Source organism: Pelophylax lessonae (assembly GCF_965119305.1).
Source record: "Pelophylax lessonae genome assembly, chromosome: 1".
Lineage (NCBI taxonomy): Eukaryota > Metazoa > Chordata > Amphibia > Anura > Ranidae > Pelophylax > Pelophylax lessonae.
Window position 1 is genome coordinate 881147838 of NC_138768.1, and position 26262 is coordinate 881174099.

The 26262-nt window shown below is 46.0% G+C and overlaps 1 protein-coding gene across 1 annotated transcript in view; it reads left to right on the forward strand.

Annotated features, from left to right (window-relative positions):
• Nucleotides 1-617: 617 nt before the first annotated feature.
• Nucleotides 618-26262, forward strand: part of LOC309550627 (uncharacterized protein) — a gene marked incomplete at its 5' end in the record, with an annotated part of 206975 nt that continues 181330 nt past the window's right edge. The window contains 2 exons of the mRNA XM_082250965.1: nt 618-649; nt 14273-14370. Of these exons, the coding sequence (XP_082107091.1) occupies nt 618-649; nt 14273-14370 (130 nt within the window). The remainder of the gene's footprint in view (nt 650-14272; nt 14371-26262) is intronic.

Consider the following 26262-nt stretch of genomic DNA (forward strand, 5'->3'; position numbering starts at 1 on the left):
TGGAAAGAACATAATTTCACCATAAACCAGCCAAGATAAGGTGCTCCTCGCAAGACTTCTGACAGAAGAGTGAAAATAATTATCAGAAGAGTTGTCCAAGAGTCAAGAGCCACTTGTGGAGAGCTTCAGAAAGATCTGAAATGATCAGGTACAACTGTTTAAAGAAAACAATAAGTAATGCACTCCTTGGCCTGTATGCATGCTCACCACGCAAGACTCCATTGCTGAACAAAAAGCATTGCAAACAAAGAAATTGGACCGCACTCGGAAATATGAAATCAAAACTGTTCTTTATTCCTCATCGAATCCATACAGACAGTGCATTGAGAGACATGTCAGGTTGACGCGTTTCACGATATAGATAATCGCTTACTCATAACCACACCTTTTGTTGAAATGGCGAGCCTCCGTGAACAAAAAGCATGTTGAAGCTCATTTAAAGTTTGTTGCCAATATTTAGACAAGCCTATGAAATGCTGGGAGAATATAGTCTGCTCAGATGAGCTCAAAATGGAACTCTTTGGATGTCATATTACACGCCATGTTTGGAGGTCACATGGCATGTCACCCAAAAAAACACCCCCATACCAACAGTGAAGTTTGGAGGGGGGAACATCATGGCGTGGGCGAGGCTGTTTTCCAGCATACGGTACTGGCAAACTTTTGCCTCGTTTCCACTGAGTGGTACGGTACGGTTTGGTTCAGTACGGTACGGCTCGGAACGGTACACATTGCGTTTCCACTGCCAATAGTACCCTTTCATGATAGGTGTGGTGTAGCAGGAAAGCTGTGATAGACGATTCTCTGTCAACCAATCAAAGTTCTGCAGAGTGTAGCTCCACCCTGTTGTTACGGTACTAATGTGCTTGGTACCCCAACGAAAGGGTACCAAAAAAGTGGTACGGTACGGTTCGGAATTAGGGTACCATTCGTAATGGAAACGGCATAAATAGCTTACCGTACCGAACCGAACCGTACCAGAAAGCTCAGTGGAAACGAGCCATTAGTATCATTGAAGGAAAGATGACATGAAAAATGTCCCAAGACATTCTTGATAAAATACTGCCACCATCTCCCAAGATGATGAAGATGAAATGAGGGTGGACATTTCAGCAAGACAATGATCCCAAACACAAAGCCAAGGAAACTCTCCATTGGTTTCAAAAACAGAAAAAATAAAGTTAGTGGTGTAGCACAATTCCCAGCCACGTTGCTGGATATGGGTCCCCCTGGGTCACCGCTAGCAACAACAGCACATTTAAGCATGTTCTCCAAGTGTGAGCACTGAGACAAGAAACAGTCCAGTATCTTTGAGTTTTTAGGTTTATTTAGGAACTTGGACGGGAGAAGGGATGAGTGGGATACTCCTACAACTGAACTATGCACAATATGGCGGGGACTCTGAAAAATGCTGCTTGGCGCTGGTTTACGCTGGCTGGATGCCGGTTAACGCTGGATTAACTACGTGACTTTTCCTTTGACTAAAGAAGTCCTTCTTGGCTCCCTTAGGTACTCTTGCCTGAGGTAGCTACTTGTACACTGTTGCTGTACTGCTAAACGCTTCAGGGCCCACACTGGAACCCCCTTCACTCCCTATCTTCAGGGCCCACACTGGAACCCCCTTTCACTCCCTATCTTCAGGTCTTTAACACTTGGCACCCCCTTTCACTCCCTATCTTCAGGGCCCACACTGGAACCCCCTTTCACTCCCTATCTTCAGGGCCCACACTGGAACCCCCTTTCACTCCCTATCTTCAGGGCCCACACTGGAACCCCCTTTCACTCCCTATCTTCAGGGCTTTAACACTTGGCACCCCCTTTCACTGCCACTACTGCTGGTCAGCTGGCTCCTGGATCCCTTTGACCTTCTAGAGTGGTCCCCTCTCCTAGGCAGACCCCTGGGCAGATCTCCATACGATACTGTTTTTCCTGGAGGTCTCTGCTCACCAGCTCCACTCGGTCAGCAACACTCTGGATCCCTCTCTGTAGCACAGCTCAACCTCCGGTCCCCTAGGCCAACTGCCTGGACCACCTTCTCTCTCTGACAGGAGGAGAGACAGCCATCACCACCTCCTGGGACTGATGCATCCGCTAAAAGATGCTCTGTCACATGTTCCCGCCGGATTTATTCCCAATCCCAGGGTGCATTGCGGCAAACTCCACCCACTGAGACAGTCATAAACCCTTATGTGCTAATGGCCAGGTTTCCTCCACTGTCCAACATGATCCCTCATTGGATACAGTGGGGAGACTCCTCAGACTCAACAGGCACACCTGGAAACATGTGACAGACTAGCTGATAATTCAGCCCCCCCCCCCCCTGATAAGCAGACAGGGCCCCCTATGTGTTTACCTAGCACCTACCTAGGAAGGTGCTACACTAGAATGGCCCAGCCAATCACATGACTCGATTACAATAGAAAATCTATGGAAAGAACTAAAGATCGGAGTTGATAGAAGCGGCCCACGGAACCTTCAAGATTTGAAGTCTGTTTGTGTGGAAGAATGGGCCAAAATGACACCTGAGCAACGCATGTGACTAGGTTCTCCATACAGGAGGCGTCTTGAAGCCGTCATTACCAACAAAGGATTTTGTACCAAGCAATAAATACATTTCAGTTTGCGTGTTCAACACTTTTTCCCTGTTTACTCCTCTTTTTTTTTGTAATTATGCTTTTATTGAGATTGTACAAACAACAGGCAAAAACAAAGGAATAAAGGTATACAGTGCATTGCGAAAGTATTCGGCCCCCTTGAACTTTGCAACCTTTGGCCACATTTCAGGCTTCAAACATAAAGATATAAAACTGTAATTTTTTTGTGAAGAATCAACAACAAGTGGGACACAATCATGAAGTGGAACGAAATTTATTGGATATTTCAAACTTTTTTAACAAATAAAAAACTGAAAAATTGGCCGTGCAAAATTATTCAGCCCCCTTAAGTTAATACTTTGTAGCGCCACCTTTTGCTGCGATTACAGCTGTAAGTCGCTTGGGGTATGTCTCTATCAGTTTTGCACATCGAGAGACTGAAATTTTTGCCCATTCCTCCTTGCAAAACAGCTCGAGCTCAGTGAGGTTAGATGGAGAGCGTTTGTGAACAGCAGTTTTCAGTTCTTTCCACAGATTCTCGATTGGATTCAGGTCTGGACTTTGACTTGGCCATTCTAACACCTGGATATGTTTATTTGTGAACCATTGCATTGTAGATTTTGCTTTATGTTTTGGATCATTGTCTGGTTGGAAGACAAATCTCCGTCCCAGTCTCAGGTCTTTTGCAGACTCCATCAGGTTTTCTTCCAGAATGGTCCTGTATTTGGCTCAATCCATCTTCCCATCAATTTTAACCATCTTCCCTGTCCCTGCTGAAGAAAAGCAGGCCCAAAACATGATGCTGCCACCACCATGTTTGACAGTGGGGATGGTGTGTTCAGGGTGATGAGCTGTGTTGCTTTTACGCCAAACGTAACGTTTTGCATTGTTGCCAAAAAGTTTGATTTTGGTTTCATCTGACCAGAGCCCCTTCTTCCACATGTTTGGTGTCTCCCAGGTGGCTTGTGGCAAACTTTAAACGATACTTTTTATGGATATCTTTAAGAAATGGCTTTCTTCTTGCCACTCTTCCATAAAGGCCAGATTTGTGCCGTATACGACTGATTGTTGTCCTATGGACAGAGTCTCCCACCTCAGCTGTAGATCTCTGCAGTTCATCCAGAGTGATCATGGGCCTCTTGGCTGCATCTCTGATCAGTCTTCTCCTTGTATGAGCTGAAAGTTTAGAGGGACGGCCAGGTCTTCGTAGATTTGCAGTGGTCTGATACTCCTTCCATTTCAATATTATCGCTTGCACAGTGCTCCTTGGGATGTTTAAAGCTTGGGAAATCTTTTTGTATCCAAATCCGGCTTTAAACTTCTCCACAACAGTATCTCGGACCTGCCTGGTGTGTTCCTTGTTCTTCATGATGCTCTCTGCGCTTTAAACGGACCTCTGAGACTATCACAGTGCAGGTGCATTTATACGGAGACTTGATTACACACAGGTGGATTCTATTTATCATCATTAGTCATTTAGGTCAACATTGGATCATTCAGAGATCCTCACTGAACTTCTGGAGAGAGTTTGCTGCACTGAAAGTAAAGGGGCTGAATAAATTTGCACGCCCAATTTTTCAGTTTTTTATTTGTTAACAAAGTTTGAAATATCCAATAAATTTCGTTCCACTTCATGATTGTGTCCCACTTGTTGTTGATTCTTCACAAAAAATTACAGTTTTATATCTTTATGTTTGAAGCCTGAAATGTGGCAAAAAGTCGAAAAGTTCAAGGGGGCCTAATACTTTCGCAATGCACTGTAACATCCATCAAACGAGAAATAATCGAAGTACAACTTACAGGTTCATTTTGTGCAAAGAAATACAACATAGACACCTAATACAATTCAAGGCAGGTGCAAGATTATTCATTGAATATACAGCGCATCCAGAAAGTATTCACAGCCGTTCACTTTTGTGTGTGACAGCCTTATTCCAAAATGGATTCAATTTATTATTTTCCTCAAAATTCTACAAACAATCCCCCATAATGACAACGTGAAAGAAGTCTGTTTGAAATATTTGCAAATTTATTAAAAATAAAAAAATAAAAAAACTAAATAATCCCATGTACATAAGTATTCACACCCTTTGCCATGACACTCAGAATTGAGCTCAGGTGAATCCTGTTTCCACTCATCATCCTTGAGATGTTTCTACAACTTGATTGGAGTCCACCTGTGGTAAATTCAGTTGATTGGACATGATTTGGAAAGGCACATACCTGTCTATATAAGGTCCTATTGTTAACAGTGCATGTCAGAGCACAAACCAAGCCATGAAGTCCAAGGAATTGTCTGTAGACCTCCAAGACAGGGTTGTATGGAGGCACAGATCGGGGGAGGGGTACAGAAACATTTCTGCAGCATTGAAGGTCCCAATGAGCACAGTGGCCTCCATCATCTGTAAATGGAAGAAGTTTGGAACCACCAGGACTCTTCCTAGAGCGGGCCGTCCGGCCAAACTGATCGATCGGGGGACAAGGGCCTTAGATAGGGAGGTGACCAAGAACCCAATGGTCACTCTGACAGAGTTCCAGTGTTTCTCTGTGGAGAGAGGAGAACCTTCCAGAAGAACAACCATCTCTGCAGCACTCCACCAATCCGGTCTGAATGGTAGTATTACGTACCTGGTGGAGATCGAGCTGTAGAGGGGGCTTCTCTTGCACCTCCTGTCTAACACCCCTGGTAGAGATGACAGGCGGTGTAGGACACAGAGTGGCACGAGGGCCGGTATAGCAGGTGGTGCCTTGACAGGAGACTGATGGCTGTGGGTCACCGGATGAGCACCTGGAACTGGAACTCGGTGATGCTGGATGAGAAGGCAGGAACGAAGCCGGAACACAAGCCAGGCAGTCGTCAACAGCCAGGCAGCGCAGGTACAGGAACGTGAGACGGAAGCGGAGTCAGGATACAAGCCGAAGTCGGTACACAGTCTGGCAGCGAGGTACAAAGGCATAAAGACAGGAGCAGGGTCAATCACAGGCCGGGGTCACAGGTAGGCAGGCATGAATCCAAAGGAGAGTCAAGGGCAAGCCGGGTCAGTACGGGTAATCCAGAAGCAGGTCTGGGCGCAGGTAAACAGGAACAAGCTGAAAGACCACTCAGCAATGTGCTCCTGTTACTGCTCAATTTAACCACTTTACCACCGGAGGATTTTGCTGTCTTACGTCTGGGCCACTTTTTGCGATTCGGCACTGTTCGAATTTAACTGACAATTGCGCGGTCGTGCGACGCCGTACCCAAACGAAATTTACGTCCTTTTTTTTCCCACAAACAGAGCTTTCTTTTGGTGGTATTTGATCACCTGTGCGATTTTTACTTTTTGCGCTATAAACAAAAAAAGAGCGTTTATTTTGAAAAAATAACAATATTTTTAACATTTTTTTATATGAAATTCCTCCCAAAAAAATGTAAAAATCTAATTTTTTTAAAATTTTTGGCCAATTTGTTTTATGCTACATATGTTTGGTAAAAAATTCACAATAAGCGTATTTTGATTGGTTTGCGCAAAAGTTATTGCGTTTACTAACAAAGGGAAAGATTTCTGTCATTTTTGTTGTTTTTTTATTTAACGAGTAATGGCGGCGATCTGCGATTTTTTTTGTGGTACTGCGACATTGCAGCGGACAGATCGGACCCTTGACTGACATTTGTGACACTTTTGGGGTTACCAGTGACATTACTACAGTAATCAGTGCTATACATATGCACTGTTACTGTAAAAATGACACTGGCAGGGAAGGGGTTAATTTTTATTGGAGAGGGAGGGGTTAATGTATGCCTGGTGCTTACTGACATGTGTGGGGGGAGGGGACTGAGTGACACAAGGACAGATCGCAGGTTCAACTATGCTGAACCCTGCAATCTGTCCCTGCCTGTCACTTAGGAGATCCGCCCGCTTTGTTTATACAAGCAGGCGGATCTCCACACTAGATCCCCGATGATCGGGGAAGAGCAGTGGCGATCACCGTCGCTCCTCCCCTTCCCCGACTTCCGCTGTGACTGAATACAGCGGGAGCGAGCCTCCGGCGGCGCGCGCGCCACCGAGAAAGGGGAGTGTCTGGCGATGTAGGTCTACGTCGCCAGACGATAACCAACCACTGTGCCGCAGTAGGCTCAACGTGAGCAGACAGCAAGTGGTTAAATAGGCCGTTTGGCGCCAAATGCGTGCGCGCGTAAGCGCATGGCGTCAATCTGTGATTTTTAGCGGGACTGCGACATTGCGGCGGACAGATTGGACCCCTGACTGACACTTTTGGGGGAACCAGTGACGTTGCTACAGTAATTAAACACAACATATACACTCAAGGTGATATTCACCATCCATGCGCTAATCATACCAGTCCAAACGTAGCTTGTGTGTCTTCCTTCCAGGACATAGTCTATTAGTGCCGGGTCACACTTGTGCGATGCGGGAAGGCTGCGAATTCACAGCCTGTTCCCGCATCGCAAACGCACCCTTGGCAGTTCACACTGCCATATGCGATACGCTGGGGGTGTCAATTAATTGTTAACGACACCCCCAGTTTGATCGCATATCGCAGTGTGATCTGACAGTTCGCACAGGATGGATCGCACAAGTGTGCACCACTGTGCGATCCGATCCTGATGCGGCTGAAAAAAAGGGTCATGTGCGACTTTTGTGCGGGTGCAGTGCGAATTTCAGCCATACAAAGTGTATGGCTAAACTCGCACTGCACAGCCGATCGCATGTAATGAAGGAGCAGTGCACTCCGATATTACATGCGATCGCCGCACACGCTATAGTGTTAACCGGCACTTAAAGCTAGGTGGCTGCTGCTCCAGTCAACTCCACTGGGTGGCGGAAGAGAACACTGTGCAAAAGATAAACAGAACCAGGCGCACATCCAACCTAATGTATTATAGTTTTTATTAACCGCTTTAGGACCGGAGGATTTTCCTGCTTTACGTCCAGGCCACTTTTTGCAACTTGCCACTGCGCAACTTTGACTGACAATTGTGCAGTCATGCAACGCTGTACCCGAACTAAATGTACGTCCTTTTTTCCCACAAACAGAGCTTTCTTTTGGTGGTATTTGATCACCTCTGCGCTTTTCATTTTTTGCGATATTAATAAAAAAATGCGACAATTTTGAAAAAATAACAATATTTTTCTAGTTTGACAGTTAAAAAATATCCAATATATTCAATTTTGGTCATATATTTAGGCCGAAATGTATTTAGCTACATGTCTTTGACAAAAAAAATTCTCAATGAGCGTATTTTTAACAGCTTTAAGACCGGAAGATTTTACCCCCTTCCTGACCAGGCCATATTTTGGGATTCGGCACTGCGTTACTTTAGCGGACAATTGCGCGGTCGTGCGACGCTGTACCCAAATTAATGTCCTTTTTTACCCCACAAACAGAGCTTTCTTTTGGTGGTATTTGGTCACCTGTGCGATTTTTACTTTTTGCGCTATATACAAAAGAGAGCGACAATTTTGAAAAAATAACAATATTTTTCACATTTTTTATATGAAATTCCCCCCCAAAAAAATGTAAAAATCAAAATTTTTTAACATTTTCGGACAATTTGTTTTCTGCTACATATGTTTGGTAAAAAAAAAAAAAGTTATCGCAACTACTAACCAAGGGAAAGATTTTTGTCATTTTTATTGTTTTTTTTTTTTAACTAGTAATGGCGGCGATCTGCGATTTTTTTTTGTGGGACTGCGACATTGCGGCGGACAGATCGGACCCTTGACTGATATTTTTGACACTTTTGGGGGTACCAGTGACATTAAAATAGTGCACATATAAAATAAATAAATAATATTCCACTTGTGAGCAGAAACTTACTTGTGCTGGGTATAAAAACCAGTGTGAGAAGGTGCTCATGTGCAAATGCCAAATAAATAAATAAATAAATAAATAAGCACTAGTGAGCAGTGTTAATTTCGTCGACTAAAACCGACTAAAACGTTTTCGTCGACTAACACAATTCAGATAACTAAAATACGACTAAAACTAAAATGGCATTTTAGTCTTAAGACTAAAATACGACTAAAATGGCATTTTAGTCAAAAGACTATAACTAAAACTAAATCGAAATTTGCTGCCAAAATTAACACTGGTGCATGCTCAAAGCTTAATACCATAAATAATAACATATTAGATTTTTCACTCCAGGACCAGCAGTAGTATATAATGAGTTTGGAAATTGTAGAGAAATGCTTAAATAATGCATTACAAATCACAATTGAACTACACCCATTCCATTATAGATGACTAAAATGAGTTTTAGTCGACTAAAGTGTAGGACGTTTTAGTCGACTAAAATATACTGGAGTTTTAGTCGACTAAATACGACTAAAACTAAAACACTTTCAGAAGACTAAAATGGGACTAAAACTAAAATGCCATTTTAGTCCTAAGACTAAGACTAAAACTAAATTGAAATCTGCTGCCAAAATTAACACTGCTAGTGAGAAATAAATAAATACAGTGCAGAAAAAATTTATATTGTCACTGGAAATTAGTGAACCAGTGTAAAATTATTATTATTTAAGGGAATTCTTGAAAAGTGCAAGCAAGACAAGTGAAAAAAGAAATTCCCACTGTGTAGAAAAAAAAAATGTTGCATTCACTAGCCGCTGCAGCAGACGTCCTCTGACGAAACGCGTAGGGCGGGTCCATTGCGTCATACGTCACTTCCGGTTCTCAAGCATCTGACCGTGGAACGCGGAAGCTTCCCGGGAGACCGAACTGATCACCAACAGCCTACACCGTGAGTGTATCTATGCTCGCTACTCTATTAGCATTTATTTACTGCACAAATGGGGTTCCCTTTCTCTTGCATTCTATGATATCGATTGGCGTGTGCCTGCTCGCCGAAGAGAAGGAACCTCTACAATTGTGCCTACCTTATTCAAGTGAAAACTACCAAAACAGGTTGTATATCGGTTGCGACCTCTAGTGGCCACACTAGTGAATGCAACATTTTTTTTTCTACACAGTGGGAATTTCTTTTTTCACTTGTCTTGTTTGCACTTTTCAAGAATTCCCTTAAATAATAATAATTTTACACTGGTTCACTAATTTCCAGTGGCACTATTAATTTTTCTGCACCGAATAAATTTTTTCTGCACTGTATTTATTTATATTTGGAATAAAATTTCATCACTATTTCTCACTAGTGCTTATTTATTTATTTATTTGGCATTTGCACATGAGCACCTTCTCACACTGGTTTTTATAACCCAGCACAAGTAAGTTTCTGCTCACAAGTGGAATATTATTTATTTATTTTATATATGCACTATTTTAATTTACCAACTGTCTTTGTAATTATTCACTTCATGGCACATATAGTTTAACCACTTTACTGCTGAGTACCGGAGTACTACTGCGGCAAAGTGGCACGATCCCGCCTGACAACGTAGACCTACGTCACCAGACTCCTCCCCCTGTAGGCGGCGCTCGCGCGCCGCCGGAGGCGCGCTCCCGCTGTTTTCATTCACAGCGGGAGTCGGGCCAGAGGAGGAGCAGCGGCGATCGCCTCTGCTCTGCCCCGATCGTCGGGGAATCGAGTTTGGAGATCCGCCCGCTGTGTGTAAACAAAGTGGGCGGATCTCCTAAGTGACAGACAGTGACAGATCGGAGTGTTCAGCATAGCTGAACATCCGATCTGTCCCTGTGTCACACAGTCACCTCCCCCCCACACGTCAGTAAGCACCAGGCATACATTAACCCCTCCCTCGCCAATAAAGTTAACCCCTTCCCTGCCAGTGTCATTTTTACAGTAACAGTGCATATGTATAGCACTGATTACTGTAGTAATGTCACTGGTAACCCCAAAAGTGTCAAAAATGTCAGTCAAGGGTCCGATCTGTCCGCCGAAATGTCGCAGTCCCGCAAAAAAAATCACAGATCGCCGCCATTACTCGTTAAGAAAAAAAAAAAACACCAAAAATGACAGAAATCTTTCCCTTTGTTAGTAAACGCAATAACTTTTGCGCAAACCAATCAAAATACGCTTATTGCGATTTTTTTTTTTTACCAAACATGGGTAGCAGAAAACAAATTGGCCAAAAATTTTTTAAAAAAATTGGTTTTTACATCTTTTTTGGGGGGAATTGCATATAAAAAAATGTGAAAAATATTGTTATTTTTTCAAAATAAACGCTCTTTTTTTGTTTATAGCGCAAAAAGTAAATTTCGTTTGGGTACGGCGTCGCATGACCGCGCAATTGTCAGTTAAAGTCGCACAGCGCCGAATCGCAAAAAGTGGCCCGGACGTAAGACCGCAAAATGCAGTGGTAAAGTGGTTAAGGTGACAATTTGTCACTTAGAGGTAGCGCCGGGGCAACTCCTTTGCACTTTTCACTTAATTTAACCCCACTGGGTTTTGTTGCTGGCAGCTTACACCTGTTTAACACACGTTATTCACACACTTCCATAGCGCTGGTCACCCTTGCCTTTTTACTACCAGTGACATTACTACAGTAATCAGTGCTATAAATATGCACTGTTACGGTACTAATGACACTGGCAGGGAAGGGGTTAACTTTTTTGGTGATCAAGGGGTTAAATGTATGCCTGGTGCTCTACTGACGTGTGTGGGGGGAGGGGATTGTGTGACACAGGGGCAGATCACAGGTTTAACTATGCTGAATCCTGTGATCTGTCCCTGCCTGTCACATAGGAGATCCGCCCGCTTTGTTTACACACTCGATCCCCGACGATCGGGGAAGAATAGGTAATCACCACCTCCCCTGTCCTGACTCCCGCTGTGTCTGAATACAGCGGGAGCGAGCCTCCGGTGGCGCACGTGCGCCGCCCACAAGGGGAAGAGTCCAGCGACGTAGGTTTATTTTTTTTTAATTTCTATTATATTTTTTTATTTTTATTTTAATTTTTTCACATTTTTGTATATGTATTATATATTATATTTTATATGGAAGATTTTAATAATACACATGCATCCTTATGTATGCATGTGTGGGTATTTATGTATATATTTTTGCATGGCTGGTGTGCTAGGTGTACTTTTTTTATATATATAAATTCATTTTTTATGAGTTTTAATATGAGCCATGTACATATAACATGTGTTTTTGTTGCAATATATGTTGCCGCTTTTAATTGTAATCATAGACTCTTGCAAATGCTTGTAAGTGTTCCCAGCGTGCGGAGCCTCTCCTGGTATGGCCGTTTTAAGTCCAGGGGCGGGGGAGGGGCCAGTATATACACACACGTACATATAGTTCTGGGGCACTGACATAGCTATGACCTGAAGAGGGAGGCTACGCCTCCGAAACATGTTGTCATAGCAACCAGTGCTGGGCCTTAGTTTCCATCCTCCACCACCATCTGCCGGAGAGTTATCGGCTTCTGCCTGGATCCTTGTGCGTTGTGCGGGATTCACGGTGGGGACAGCGGAGTCTGGCTCAGGCGCACTAGGCAGAGACGCCGGAGGTGCAGCGGATCGCTCGTCTTGAGGGGAGCTTCACTTTCCAGGGGACACTGAGTGGGTACAGTGCGGGATCTGAAGAGGCCATACAGCAGGAGAGGAACCTACATATGCCCAGTACTTGATGTACCATGTGAGTGCATTTCATATTGATTCATATTGCTACAGTAATCAATGCTAAAAATATGCACTGTTACTGTAATAATGACACTGGCAGGGAAGGGGTTAACCCTGTGGGTGATCAAGGGGTTAAATGTGAGCCTAGGGGAGTGATTCTAACTGGGTGGGGGGGGGGCGTGGCTTCTGAAATGACCATAGAGACATGTGATCCTATATAGAAGGATCACAGGCAGGCACTCTGTGATCATTGCAGGGAGAAGAACGGTCAGCTGTGTTTACAACATCCGACCGTCCTTCTCTCTCAGTGGGGAGCGATCGCAGGTGTTAGGCGGCAATCGGAGCCGCCTGCCCGCTGCATCAGCTTCCCCGCTGACGGCGCACGCTCGCCCCATAGCCTCCCGAGAGCGAGCTGCCTGGGAGCGGCTGCCTGCCGCAGTACATCAGCGGCGGGCAGTCGTAAAGTGGTTAAAGGCACAAGGGCAAACTGCAACACCCAGTCCAAAGAGTTAAAGTTAGGTCCACAGAAAATACGTTGCCTTGCCGGGGCTCTGTGGCTTACCCATGTATAAAGTGACTGTACCTTATGGCAAAACCATAAGTCGTCCATTTTAGGCAAGAGTCCTTTAAGGCAATAAATCCACAAGAGGTAGCAAGTAATCCCTAAGTCCCTAAGTCCGTAATTTGGCAGTAGTCCACAAAGGCAATAAGTCCATAACTGGCAGCTAAGAGTCCGTAAAAGTTCTCAGATTTCAAACCCCATAGGGAATCCCGAATGGGTCCCCAGATGCCAGATGCCGATGGGGGCACAGAATGACATAGTAACAGCCTACAGCTTGGCAGTGGTTTAGCAAGAGATCTGTGCTGCGGCACTGGGGAGCCCCTGTTTATGTGAGTCTTTAGACAATTGTTGGGAAAATCTAGCCAATCATTTCAGCTGAGAAAGAGCGCAGTGAACCCAGACAGCTGCAAAACACGAGACAGCACAGCAGAAAACTTGAACCTTTTGGGCTCATGTACACTGCAACTTGTAAACGGACATTTAGGAGCAGTTGGGCGATTTTTTTTCAGAAGCCCCTGAACCCACCTCTATGTTATCTTATCTGTCCATGTACACCGGGTCGTTTACAGTCATTTACAGGCAGTTGAGTTCAGTGACGTTTTTTTGGAAAGCAATTATTTGCTTTCCAACGTGTGTTTCCCGGTGTTTCAAACGCAAAAACGGTACCCGCATTTAGCGCTTGCGTTTTTAGGAGGCCTTTATATATATATATAGATTTATATTGTGTATATGTATATATACTGTATATATATATATATCATGATGCTCTCTGCGCTTTAAACGGACCTCTGAGACTATCACAGTGCAGGTGTATTTATATGGAGACTTGATTACACACAGGTGGATTCTATTTATCATCATTAGTCATTTAGGTCAACATTGGATCATTCAGAGATCCTCACTGAACTTCTGGAGAGAGTTTGCTGCCCTGAAAGTAAAGGGGCTGAATAATTTTGCACGCCCAATTTTTCAGTTTTTTATTTGTTAACAAAGTTTGAAATATACAATAAATTTCGTTCCATTTCATGATTGTGTCCCGCTTGTTGTTGATTCTTCACAAAAAATTACAGTTTTATATCTTTATGTTTGAAGCCTGAAATGTGGCAAAAGGTCGAAAAGTTCAAGGGGGCGAATATTTTCGCAAGGCACTGTGTATATATATATATATATATATATATATATACACACGGTCACCTTGGCATGGCAGAGTCAGGTCACCCCAAACACCGGTCACCCTGACATGGCAGAGTGGGGTCATGCAGCTGCCATGTAAGGGTGACCTGACTCTGCCATGCCAGGGTGACCCAACTATGCAGATTTTGGGTTAGGGATATACATATATACACATATATATATACAGTATTTGGATACCATCATTCAGTGTGGAGGACTGGTGATATCAAGTGGCTGAAAGAATTTGCTTTGGGGGACCACTCTAGATTGAATGTGCGTTTTACCTCAAAAGTAGCTTTTTTATTTTCTTTTAATAGGCTATTGATATTTATTTATTTATGTATTGAATTTATTTATTTAGTCTCTTCTTAAGCTGGTATTCTGTTTCAGTTCTAAAATTCTGCAGATTCTCCTCCCTTGTCTGGCTGTGGTGGTCCTTCTGGCGATCTGCTCTTTTCTTCTTTGGAGGAAAAATCGAAAACTTCAGAGTAAGTCTGGTCGGTCATTTTCTTCCAAAATTTAATTTTCCTATAAGGAGTAAGCGATGCCCTTCTCTGTGTTTTGGGTTAGGCGATGCCCATTTCATTATTAGATTATTTCTGATTGGTTAACCAGGTCATTGTACAGTTCGATATAATGAACAAAATTATAAACGCAACTCTTGTTTTTGCCCCCATTTTTTCATGAGCTGAACTCAAAGATCTAAGAAAACCGGGATTTATCCATGAAGAGAACACCTCTCCAAAGTGCCAGACGCCATTGAATGTGAGCATTTGCCCACTCAAGTCGGTTACGATGAACTGCAATCAGGTGGAGACCCCGATGAGAACGACGAGCCTGCAGATTGACTTCCCTGAGGCGGTTTCTGACAGTTTGTGCAGAAATTCTTTGGTTATGCAAACTGATTGTTGCAACAGCTTGTTGAAGATGCTGGATGTGGAGGTCCTGGGCTGGTCTCAGACCATCTTGGAGGTGAAGATGCTGGATGCGGAGGTCCTGGGCTGGTCTCAGACCATCTTGGAGGTGAAGATGCTGGATGTGGAGGTCCTGGGTTGGTCTCAGACCATCTTAGAGGTGAAGATGCTGGATGTGGAGGTCCTGGGCTGGTCTCAGACCATCTTGGAGGTGAAGATGCTGGATGTGCAGGTCCTGGGCTGGTCTCAGACCATCTTGGAGGTGAAGATGATGGATGTGGAGGTCCTGGGCTGGTCTCAGACCATCTTGGAGGTGAAGATTCTGGATGTGGAGGTCCTGGGCTGGTCTCAGACCATCTTGGAGGTGAAGATGATGGATGTGGAGGTCCTGGGCTGGTCTCAGACCATCTTAGAGGTGAAGATGCAGGATGTTGAGGTCCTGGGCTGGTCTCAGACCATCGTAGAGGTGAAGATGCTGGATGTTGAGGTCCTGGGCTGGTCTCAGACCATCTTGGAGGAGAAGATGCTGGATGTGGAGGTTCTGGGCTGGTCTCAGACCATCTTGGAGGTGAAGATGCTGGATGTGGAGATCCTGGGCTAGTCTCAGACCATCTTGGAGGTGAAGATGCTGGATGTTGAGGTCCTGGGCTGGTCTCAGACCATCGTAGAGGTGAAGATGCTGGATGTTGAGGTCCTGGGCTGGTCTCAGACCATCTTGGAGGAGAAGATGCTGGATGTGGAGGTCCTGGGCTGGTCTCAGACCATCTTGGAGGTGAAGATGCTGGATGTGGAGGTCCTGGGCTGGTCTCAGACTACCTTGGAGGTGAATATGCTGGATGTGGAGGTCCTGGGCTGGTCTCAGACCATCTTAGAGGTGAAGATGCTGGATGTTGAGGTCCTGGGCTGGTCTCAGACCATCTTAGAGGTGAAGATGCTAGATGTGGAGGTCCTGGGCTGGTCTCAGACCATTTTAGAGGTGAAGATGCTGGATGTGGAGGTCCTGGGCTGGTCTCAGACCATCTTAGAGGTGAAGGTGCTGGATGTGGAGGTCCTGGGCTGGTGTGGTTACACGTGGTCTGCGGTTGTGAGGCCGGTTGGATGTACTGCCAAATTCTCTGAAACACCTTTGGAGACGGCTTATGGTAGAGAAATTAACATTCAATACATGGGCAACAGCTCTGGTGGACATTCCTGCAGTCAGCATGCCAATTGCACGTTCCCTCAAAACTTGGGACATCTGTGGCATTGCTCTGTGTGATAAAACTGCAGATTTTAGAGTGGCCTTTTATTGTGGGCAGCCTAAGGCCCACCTGTGCAATAATCATGCTGTCTAATCAGCATCTTGATATGCCACACCTGTGAGGTGGATGGATTATCTCGGCAAAGGAGAAGCGATCACTAACATAGATTTAGACAGATTTGTGAACAATATTTGAATGAAATCTGCCTTTTGTGTACATAGAAAAAGTCTTAGATCTTTTAGTTCAGCTCATGAAAAATGAGGGCAAAAACAGAAAGTGTTGGGTTTATAATTTTGTTCAGTATATTTGTACACAGGCACAATTTTATTTTTTCAGGTATTTACCAAAACATTTTCAAGCTATAGTTATATGATGGATATGGGCTGAAAGTGCACACTCTCAGGTGTAATTTGATGGTATGTACATCCAAATCAGAGGAAGGGTTTAGTAATTACAGCTCTTAGGAATCGCCATATCCCCTTTTTCAAGGAACCAAAAGTATTTAGACATTTTGATTCAATTTGAATCAAAAGCTGTTTCACGGCCAGGTGTGGTCTACTGGTCTACTCTTTCTTTATTTCTTCGTCAATTAACATAGTTACATAGTTACATAGTTAGTGAGGCTGAAAAAAGACACAAGTCCATCCAGTTCAACCTATGATGTGTGTGTGTGTTTGCTAACCGTACATTGTATACCCCTGTATGTTGTGGTCTTTAAGGTGTCCATCCAATAGTTTTTTGAAACTATCAAGGCTCCCCGCTGATACGACTGCTTGCGGAAGAGAATTCCACATCCTTACTACTCTTACAGTGAAGAACCCCTTACGCACTTTAAGGTTAAACCGCCTTTCCTCAAGTTTTAGTGAGTGGCCACGTGTCTTATTGTATTCCCTTACTCTGAATAGTTTGTTCCTTATGCTAGGGTCGCCAGTACAGTATTTGTACATTGATATCATATCCCCCCTCAATCGTCTCTTCTCCAGAGAGAATAAGTTCAGTGCTTGTAGTCTTTCCTCATAGCTGATGTCCTCCATTCCCCTAATTATTTTTGTTGCCCTTCTCTGGACTTTCTCCAGTTCCAGCACATCCTTCCTGAGGACCGGTGCCCAGAACTGGACAGCATACTCCGGACCAGAGTTTTGTAGAGTGGAAGAATAATCTCTTTATTTCTGGAGTGAATCCCCTTTTTTATACAACCCAGTATTCTGTTGGCTTTGCTTGCAGCGGCTTGGCATTGCATGCCACTTCCAAGCCTGTTGTCTACCAGTACCCCCAGGTCCCTTTCCATCCTAGACTCACCCAGAGGTTCCCCCCCTAGTGAGTAGCTTGCTTTCTGGTTACTGGCCCCCAAGTGCATTACTTTACATTTTTCTACATTAAATCTCATCTGCCATGTAGTTGCCCACCCCGTTATTTTGTTCAGGTCTGCTTGCAAGATTTCCACATCCTGCATAGAAGATATTGGCATGCCTAATTTAGTATCATCTGCAAATACTGAGATTGTACTAGATATCCCCTCCTCTAGATCATTTATGAATAAATTAAACAGGATTGGTCCCAGGACAGAACCCTGGGGGACCCCACTTTCCACACCCGCCCACTCAGAGTACTCCCCATTAATCACCACCCTCTGGACTCTCCCCTGGAGCCAGTTCTCTATCCAGGTACTCACCTTATGGTCCATACCTACCTTCCTTAGTTTGTACAGTAAGCGTTTGTGGGGAACGGTGTCAAAGGCCTTTGCAAAGTCCAGATACACCACATCCACAGGCTTACCTTTATCTAAGTGGCAGCTCACTTCATCGTAGAAGGTTAATAGATTGGTTTGGCATGAACGATTTTTCATGAATCCATGCTGATTACTACTTATAATACCGTTTTCATTACTAAAGTCTTGTATGTGGTCCCTTATCATCCCCTCCAAAATTTTGCAGACTACTGATGTTAGGCTGACCGGCCTATAGTTACCCGGGATATATCTCGGCCCCTTTTTAAATATTGGTACCACGTTGGCTTTTTTCCAATCAGCTGGCACCATACCTGTCTGTAAACTATCCTTAAAGATCAAGAATAATGGTCTGGCAATCACCTGGCTGAGCTCATTAAGAACCCTTGGGTGCAAGCCATCCGGTCCCGGGGATTTATTTATGTTAAGTTTCTCTAGTTTAGCTCTAAGTCTATCCTCTGTTAGCCATGGCGGCACTTCCTGAGGTGTATTATTTAGTTCGGCCTTACAAGCTGGGTTCGTGTAGCCCCCCGATTCCTTTGTGAAGACTGAAGAAAAGAAATTATTTAACACTTCCGCCTTTTCTCTGTCCTCTGTGGCAATTTTTCCTTTATCATCTTTTATGGGGCCAATGTGTTCTGGCCTCGCTTTCTTACTGTTTATATACTTAAAGAACTTCTTGGGGTTCTTTTTACTCTCCTCCGCTATATGTCTCTCGTGTTCTATTTTAGCCGCCCTGATTTCATCTTTACATTTCTTATTACACTCTTTGTAGTGCTTAAATGCTGCCAATGACCCCTCAGTCTTGTATTTTTTGAAGGCCTTTTCTTTAGCTCTAATATACATTTTTATGTTGGAGTTTAGCCACCCAGGGTTTAGTTTTGCTCTTTTAAATTTATTTCCCTGTGGAATGCACTGGCCCACCCCCTTGTTAAGTATGCTCTTGAAGCACTCCCATTTTTCCTCCGTGTTCTTTGTTCCCAGGGTTCTATCCCATTTGATATTTTCTAGCAGCGAGCGCAGTTTAGGGAAATTGGCTCTTTTGAAATTCAGTGTCCTTATATTACCCTTGTGTTTCCTATTACTGTAATTAATACTGAAACCAATTGACCTATGGTCACTGTTCCCTAAGTTGTCCCGTATTTCTATATCCGTGAGCAGGTCTGTATTGTTGGTAATCAGTAGGTCAAGTACCGCATTGTTTCTTGTCGGTGCATTCACCATCTGACCCATGAAATTGTCCTGCAAAACATTTAGGAACTGCCTAGCCTTGGCTGAATGCGCGGTTCCTTCTGCCCAGTCTATATCAGGATAATTAAAGTCCCCCATTATAATGACATTTCCCATCCTTGCTGCCAATCCTATCTGTAACATGAGGTCCACCTCCCCCTCCTCCCTCTGGTTGGGGGGCCTATAGCATACGCCCAATATTACCTTCCCCACCGTGCCTTCCCTTTGAAGCTCTACCCATAGGGATTCTGCTTCGTCCATAGCTCCATTATTAATATCATCCCTCATATTTACCTGTATACTGTTCTTAATATACAAACATACCCCTCCCCCTTTTTTACCCTCTCTATCTCTGCGATAAAGGGAATACCCCTGAATGGTCGCCATCCAGTCATGAGAGCTGTCAAACCAAGTCTCAGTTATCCCCACAAAATCTAAGTCCTCCTCAAACATCAGCAGCTCCAGCTCTCCCATCTTGTTGGCCAGGCTTCTGGCATTGGTATACAAGCCTCGTAATTTTGATGTTTTTAGGCTGCTCTCTTGATTTTTCCCCGTACCCACCCTGGGTATAGGAGCTCCGAACACCCTACCGCTAATGCCCCCATTTCTGCCCTCTGAAGCTTGCTTTCCACTGGCTAATTCTACATCTGTACCCTCCCCCCCATTCCCTAGTTTAAAAGCCCCTCTAACTTTTTGGCCATCCTCGCACCCAGTACGGCTGCACCCACCCCATTTAGGTGCAATCCGTCCCTACCAAAGAGCCGGTGACCGACTGAGAAGACGGCCCAGTTCTCCAGGAACCCGAAACCCTCCTTACTACACCAGCTCCTCAGCCACTCGTTAACTTCCCTAATCTCCCGCTGCCTCTCTGGTGTGGCTCGAGGTACAGGTAGTATTTCGGAAAATACTACCTTGGAGGTCCTAGTCCTCAACTTAGCGCCTAAGTCCCTGAAATCGTTTAGGACTCTCCGTCTTCCTCTGCCTATGTCATTGGTACCCACGTGTACCATGACAGCTGGGTCTTCCCCAGCCCCACCCAATAATCTGTTCACCCGATCCGCGATGTGCCGAACCCGAGCGCCCGGCAAACAACAGACTGTTCGGCGCACACGGTCTTTGTCACAGATTACACTATCTGCCCTTCTAATAATTGAGTCCCCTACCACCAGCACCTGTCTATCCTTTCCCTTTCTCCCGGCCTCACTGGAGGAGTTCTTCCCCTGGCAGCTAGGGGCGTCACTCTGCTCCAGCAATGCTGGTCCCTGACTGGTTTCCCCAACATCACACAACGGGGCGTATCTATTGGGGTGCTCCAGCCCAGGATCAGCCTCCTTGACTTGTCCCCTTCTACCCCTCCTAACTGTCACCCCTCTGCTCTGCTCTGATGCCTGCACCTCCGATACTCCGCCCACCTCTGTGCAGGCCCCTGCCTGCACCTGATTGGTACAATCCTGGCTCTCCTCCGGTATGGACATTCGTCTCAGTGTTGCCAGCTGCTTCCCTAGATTCAGGACCTGAGCTTCCAGGGAAGCAACGTGCTCACATTTTGCGCATTTGTATTCGCCCTCGATCGCATGACCGAGGAACGCATACATATCACAAGATGTACACCGAGTCGCATCTCCACACCCGCCGGGCATTGTACCTACTATCTAATCTAATGGGGATTCAGCGATTTAAGTCTATCCTATGTGGCTATTTCCTGGCTTCCTAACGCTACCTTCTCACCCTCTGGTATTCCGCTCCACTCACTTGACACCGGTCAGTCACCCAACACTCACAATCTCACAGCCCGGTCAGACGCACAACGCTGAGTCGCACAGCCCGGTCAGACGCACAACACTAAGTCGCACAGCCCGGTCAGACGCACAACACTAAGTCGCACAGCCCGGTCAGACGCACAACATTCAGTCGCACAGCCCGGTCAGACGCACAACACCATTAAGCAGGTAAAAGGTCTGGAGTTGGTGTGGTATTTGCATTTGGAATATATTACTGTGAACCTAGATCAGGGGTTCAAAGGAGCTGTCCATGCAACTGAAACAGGCCATTGTAAGACTTCAAAAACAAAAGAAATCTATCAGAGAGATAGCAGCAACATTAGAAGTGGCCAAATCAACAGTTTGGTACCTTCTGTGGAAAGAAGAACGCACTGGGGAGCTCAGCAACATAAAAAGGCCAGGACGTCCACGGAAGACAACAGTGGTGGATGATCGCAGAATCCTCTCTATGGTAAAGGAAAACCCATTCACAACATCCAGACAAGTGAAGGACACTCTCCAGGAGGTGGGCGTATCATTGTCAAAGTCTACAATCAAGAGAAGACTTCTTGAGAGCAAATACAGAGGGTTCACCACAAGGTGCAAACCATTCATAAGTCTAAGGCCCGTTTCACACTATCCGTCCGTCGAACGGATTCCGTTTTTCTCAACGGGGGATCGAGCCGCCAATCCCCCGCTGAGCAGGAGGAGGACAGCTGTGTCTCTGCGCTGTGTACGGAGACACATCTGTCAGTTCCCCAAGCATCTCTATGGGGGAAATCGGATGGGAACGGACCGTCGGTCCATTCTCATCCGATCCCATCCGGTGGATGGATGGAAAATAGGGTTTCCATCCGTCCAGATTTGACGGATCGGATCGGGTGTCAGCGGACATGTCTCCGCTGACATCCGATCCCCCATAGAGATGCATGGGGGGACCGCTCAGATCCGCCAAAAAAAAACGGACAGGCGGATCTGAACGGTCCGCCTGTGTGAAAGGGGCCTTAAGAATAGAAAAGCCAGATTAGACTTTGCCAAAAAACACCTAAAAAAAGCCAGAGCAGTTCTGGAAAAGCATTCTTTGGACGGATGAAACTAAGATAAATCTGTACCAGAGTGACTGGAAGAAAAAATTGTGGAGAAGGATTGGGACAGCTCATGATCGAAAGCACACAACGTCATCTGTAAAAAATGGCGGAGGCAGTGTGATGGCATGGGCATGCATGGCTTCCAGTGGCACTGGGTCATTGATGATGTGACAGAAGACAGAAGCAGCCAGATGAATTCTGCAGTGTTTAGAGATATACTGTCAGCTCACATTCAGCCAAATGCAGCAAAGCTAATTGGACGGTGCTTCACATTACAGATGGACAATGATTCAAAACACACTGCAAAAACATCCCAGGAGCTTTTGAAGGAAAAGAAGTGGAATATTCTGGAATGGTCGAGTCAATCAACCCAATTGAGCATTTCACTTGCTGAAGGCAAAACTAAAAGCAGAAAGAGCCATAAGCAAAGAACAACTGAAGACAGCTGCAGTTAGAGCCTGGCAAAGCATCAGAGAGGAGGAAACCCTGTCTTTGGTAATGTCCATGGGTTCCAGACTTCAGGCAGTCATTGCCAGTAAAGGATTCTCAACAAAATATTAAAAATGAACATTTTATTTATGATTATATTCATTTGTGGTCGGTAAATAAAATGATGGATACCCTTAGTATGGAAAGTCGGTGTGGTGTGCCAGAACCAACGTAAGGGGGTAGGCCTGTAAATAAAGAGGGCCCCCCGAAGATTAGAGGTCAGGAAAAAAGGGTGAAGGTGGGTGGGGTAACTAGAGTGAACAGCAGCAGGCCGGAGTAGGGGAGGGGCAGCGCTATAAAGCCCGCTAGCTCCTCCCACAAACACCAGCCTGCGGCCGAACACTTGTGGTCGGTAAATAAAATGATGGATACCCTTAGTATGGAAAGTCGGTGTGGTGTGCCAGAATCGACGTAAGGGGGTAGGCCTGTAAATAAAGGGGGCAAAAAGGAAGCAAAGAACACACTTTATTAACAACCCAATTCATGTCATAAGCCTACTAAAAGCTAACCTCAACTCCTTCTCTGGGTGAGGAATGTATACTTGAAAGGCAACAAATTCCCATTGACCAAGTCTTTTGATGATGTGGCCTAGCGTGTTGTTGCCGGAGGCAGCTGATGCTGCGCCTATCCTAAAGGAGTGACCAGAGTGCGCAGCAGGGTCCCAACCCAGTCTGATACATAGAGTGCGGATATAAAATATAAACTTATTTGTGGTGAGGGGGATGCCCAGCAACATGAAAAGTGGTGAGTAGCTGGGAGAGCTCTGGGTCTGAGCAACGTAATTGTCCAGGACCTTGACAGGGCACCAATTATTCCCTGATGGGTACAAAGGGATGGACAAAGGGTGTCCCACCTGCCTGGTCTTAGAACACCGAAGTGACAAGACATAGTGATCCCCCCGTTTGACCAAATCCCATTTGAGGAGGCATGAGCGACCCTCTGATAGGGAAGCCACCGTGAACTCCCCGGGTCTGAGAAAGCCATAAAAGGCCAGGTACATGGCGGTTTTGACAACTAAATTCGTGAAGGATTCAAAAGGGGCCGTGTCAAACAAATCGGAGAGAGCCCGGAATTTCTCCCCATCTATCGGCAACCACCTGACCGGAGTATGGCGATCCACTTTGCCAATACTCTTCAAAAGGTTTTTTAATGGCTATGCCCTGAGAAAGGGAGACGAGTTCGGCTGGTACGTCAGGACATGATGTTGAACACCAGACAGATACAGCTTGATGGTACTAGCAGATAGTTTCAGCTGGAGGTGGCAAAAGGCTGCAAAGGCGACCATCGTCTGAACTGAGTGGTCGTGCAACCCAAATTCCGCTGAAAACCTCCGGAAGATGGACATGGCTCGGTCATAAGCCTTCCTGGTGTTTGACGACAGAGCCATCCGTGCCAATTCCCGACCATGCGCCACAATCCGGGCTAGTCCAGTACTAATTCTTCGAACTCCGGGGTACGAGTGGGGCATCTGTCGGCCGTCGGGTGGAGGTTGACGAACACCTGTAATTTAGACCCGGGAAAGAGCGTCAGCAGCTGAGTTGGAGTGGCCCGGGATATGTTCACAATAAAGAAAAAACTGGAAGGTGGCTGCTAACAAAGTCAGCCTGCGAACCAGCCTCATGATGGTCAGGGATGATGACTGGCCCTTGTTAATGATGTCACAGACTGCCTTATTGTCGCTAAAACACTTGACTGCCATCCCTGACCAGCACCTACCCCAAGTGAAAACTGCCGCCACTATGGGATAGATCTCGAACAACGCCAAGGTCTCACCGAAAGCGGGTAAGGAAAGTGACTCAGCCGGCCAACGATCCCTGAACCACGAGTCCCCAAAGATGGCTGTGAACCCAGTATTAGCGGCCGTATCCGTCCAAAACACAATGGACTGGGAAGAGATAGGCGGGATAAACATAGAAATGCCGTTCCAACTTTCCAGGAACTCCACCTACATGGCCAGGTCCGCCCTGGCTGGGGGATCCAAGTGGGTGACAACGCCCTCCAGAAGACCTGGCAATAGACACAGCAACCGGGAGATGAAGGACCTGCCCTGGGGGATGATGCGCATGGCAAAATTCAAAGACCCAATTAATGACTGCAGATCTTTCCTCAAAAAGGTCCCCACTTCAAGGAACCTGCCTACCACCTTTCGAATGCGCCTAAGCTTGTCCTCAGGGAGGCTGGACTGCATGGAGATGGAATCCAAGGTGATCCCCAAGAAATCTAACCTGGTGACAGGTCCAATCGTCTTGCCTGGTGACAGAGGGACCCCTAAGGATGAAAACAAGGCCATGGAGCTGCTCAAACTGACGGGAGTGCAGTTGCCCTGTTCAATCAACAAGAAGTCGTCCAAGTAATGCAAAGCCGTGGGGCCCCTGGTGATGTTCAGAAGAAGCCAGCAGAGCATCTCTGCGAAGGTATCAAAAATCCTTGGACTGCTCTTGGACCCGAATGTGAGCCTGATGGCAAAATAATATTCCTCCCTCCACTTAACACCGTGAACATGCCATAAAGAGGGGTGAATGGGCAACAGCTTGAAGGCGTTGGCTATGTCTGTCTTGCTGAGCCATGCAGCCCTACCTGCCCCCAAAATGGCTTGGATGGCGTTGTCCACGGTGGTATAGTGGAGAGAGAACTCAGCTGAAGGGATAAGAGAATTCAGGCTAGGGTTAGTTGAAGAATGAGGAGCCGACATGTCAATGATTAACCGCTTTTTATTCGAGTATTTGCTTGTGGAGATACCAATGGGGTTAGTACGCCAGGAGGTGAAGGGGGGGTTGGGAAAGGGGCCTAACATGAACCCTTCCTGAACTTCCTTTCTGAGCAGAAGATCCATCGACTGCGGGTCCTCCCTGGCAGACAGTAGGTTGGGACATTCTAGTGACCCTGTGGGTAGAGACACCAACCCCGTGTGGAACCCCCCGAGAACCCTTGTACCAAATACTCGATGCAGGTGCGGAGACGGGTGAGACTGTAGGTAAAAAGCCAGCACCTCGATCTTGACCCCAGTCAGTCATTGGTTTGGATTAAGCCTTGATGGACACATGGACTTGGTATGAGCCCTGAAGCAAATTGAACAAACATGGAGCAGCCTGCAAGCACTGAAACTACACGCCCCCCCCCCCCCCCCCCGTTGAAATTGTTGCAGACCTGGGCCTTGCCTAAGTAAATGATCGGGTGACCCAGTTTGTCTCTAAGGCCACGCTGCTCTGATCTGCCAGCCCCCCCCAGGACCCCGGACGTGGAGGACTCGGTCTCCATGGGGCAAAGGTTGGCAGAGTGCGAGGTGGATGAGCATGTGGCGCAAGAGGGAGGCCCCAAACCTGCAAAGTGCCTACAGAAAAGTTTGGTGTCCAAGAGGCTCCAATCGAACCGCACATTGAATTGTGCCAAGGTAGCCGCTGCTTTGGCTGAAACTGACTTATGAAAGTCAGAAAATGTAAAACCCCCGTACTTGTGGCCCATATCCACAACCTTATGGAGATAAAGATCCAACTCCTCCCAACGATGTGGGTAGACAGAACATAACACATCCCTGTAAATCCCGAAAGCCAGGACGAATTCAGGGATGGTCAGCTTCTTATTGAGCCTGGGGTCTCTGGCCTTCATCACTACAGACAAATCCCCGTAGTTGTAAACCTTGTTCTCTACCACATCTTGGGAGGCAATAAGGAGAGCCACCAGGTTAATGTCCTTCCCCTCCAGGATATCCTTGCGGAGGGCTGGGGGGACCATGTGTGCCGGGGTAATGATGGGAGACACTGTAGCAGAGGGAAAGAGGGGAACTGGGGGCCTACCCTGTTCACTAACGGGAGCGGGCGCCTGCAACAGTAAGGAAGGAGGAGAAACCCCATGAGCTGGACTGGCGTCCTCCAGTTTGGTCAGTCTATCGCCGATGGACTGCAGGGAAGACAGGATGGAGTCCAGGGTCCCTT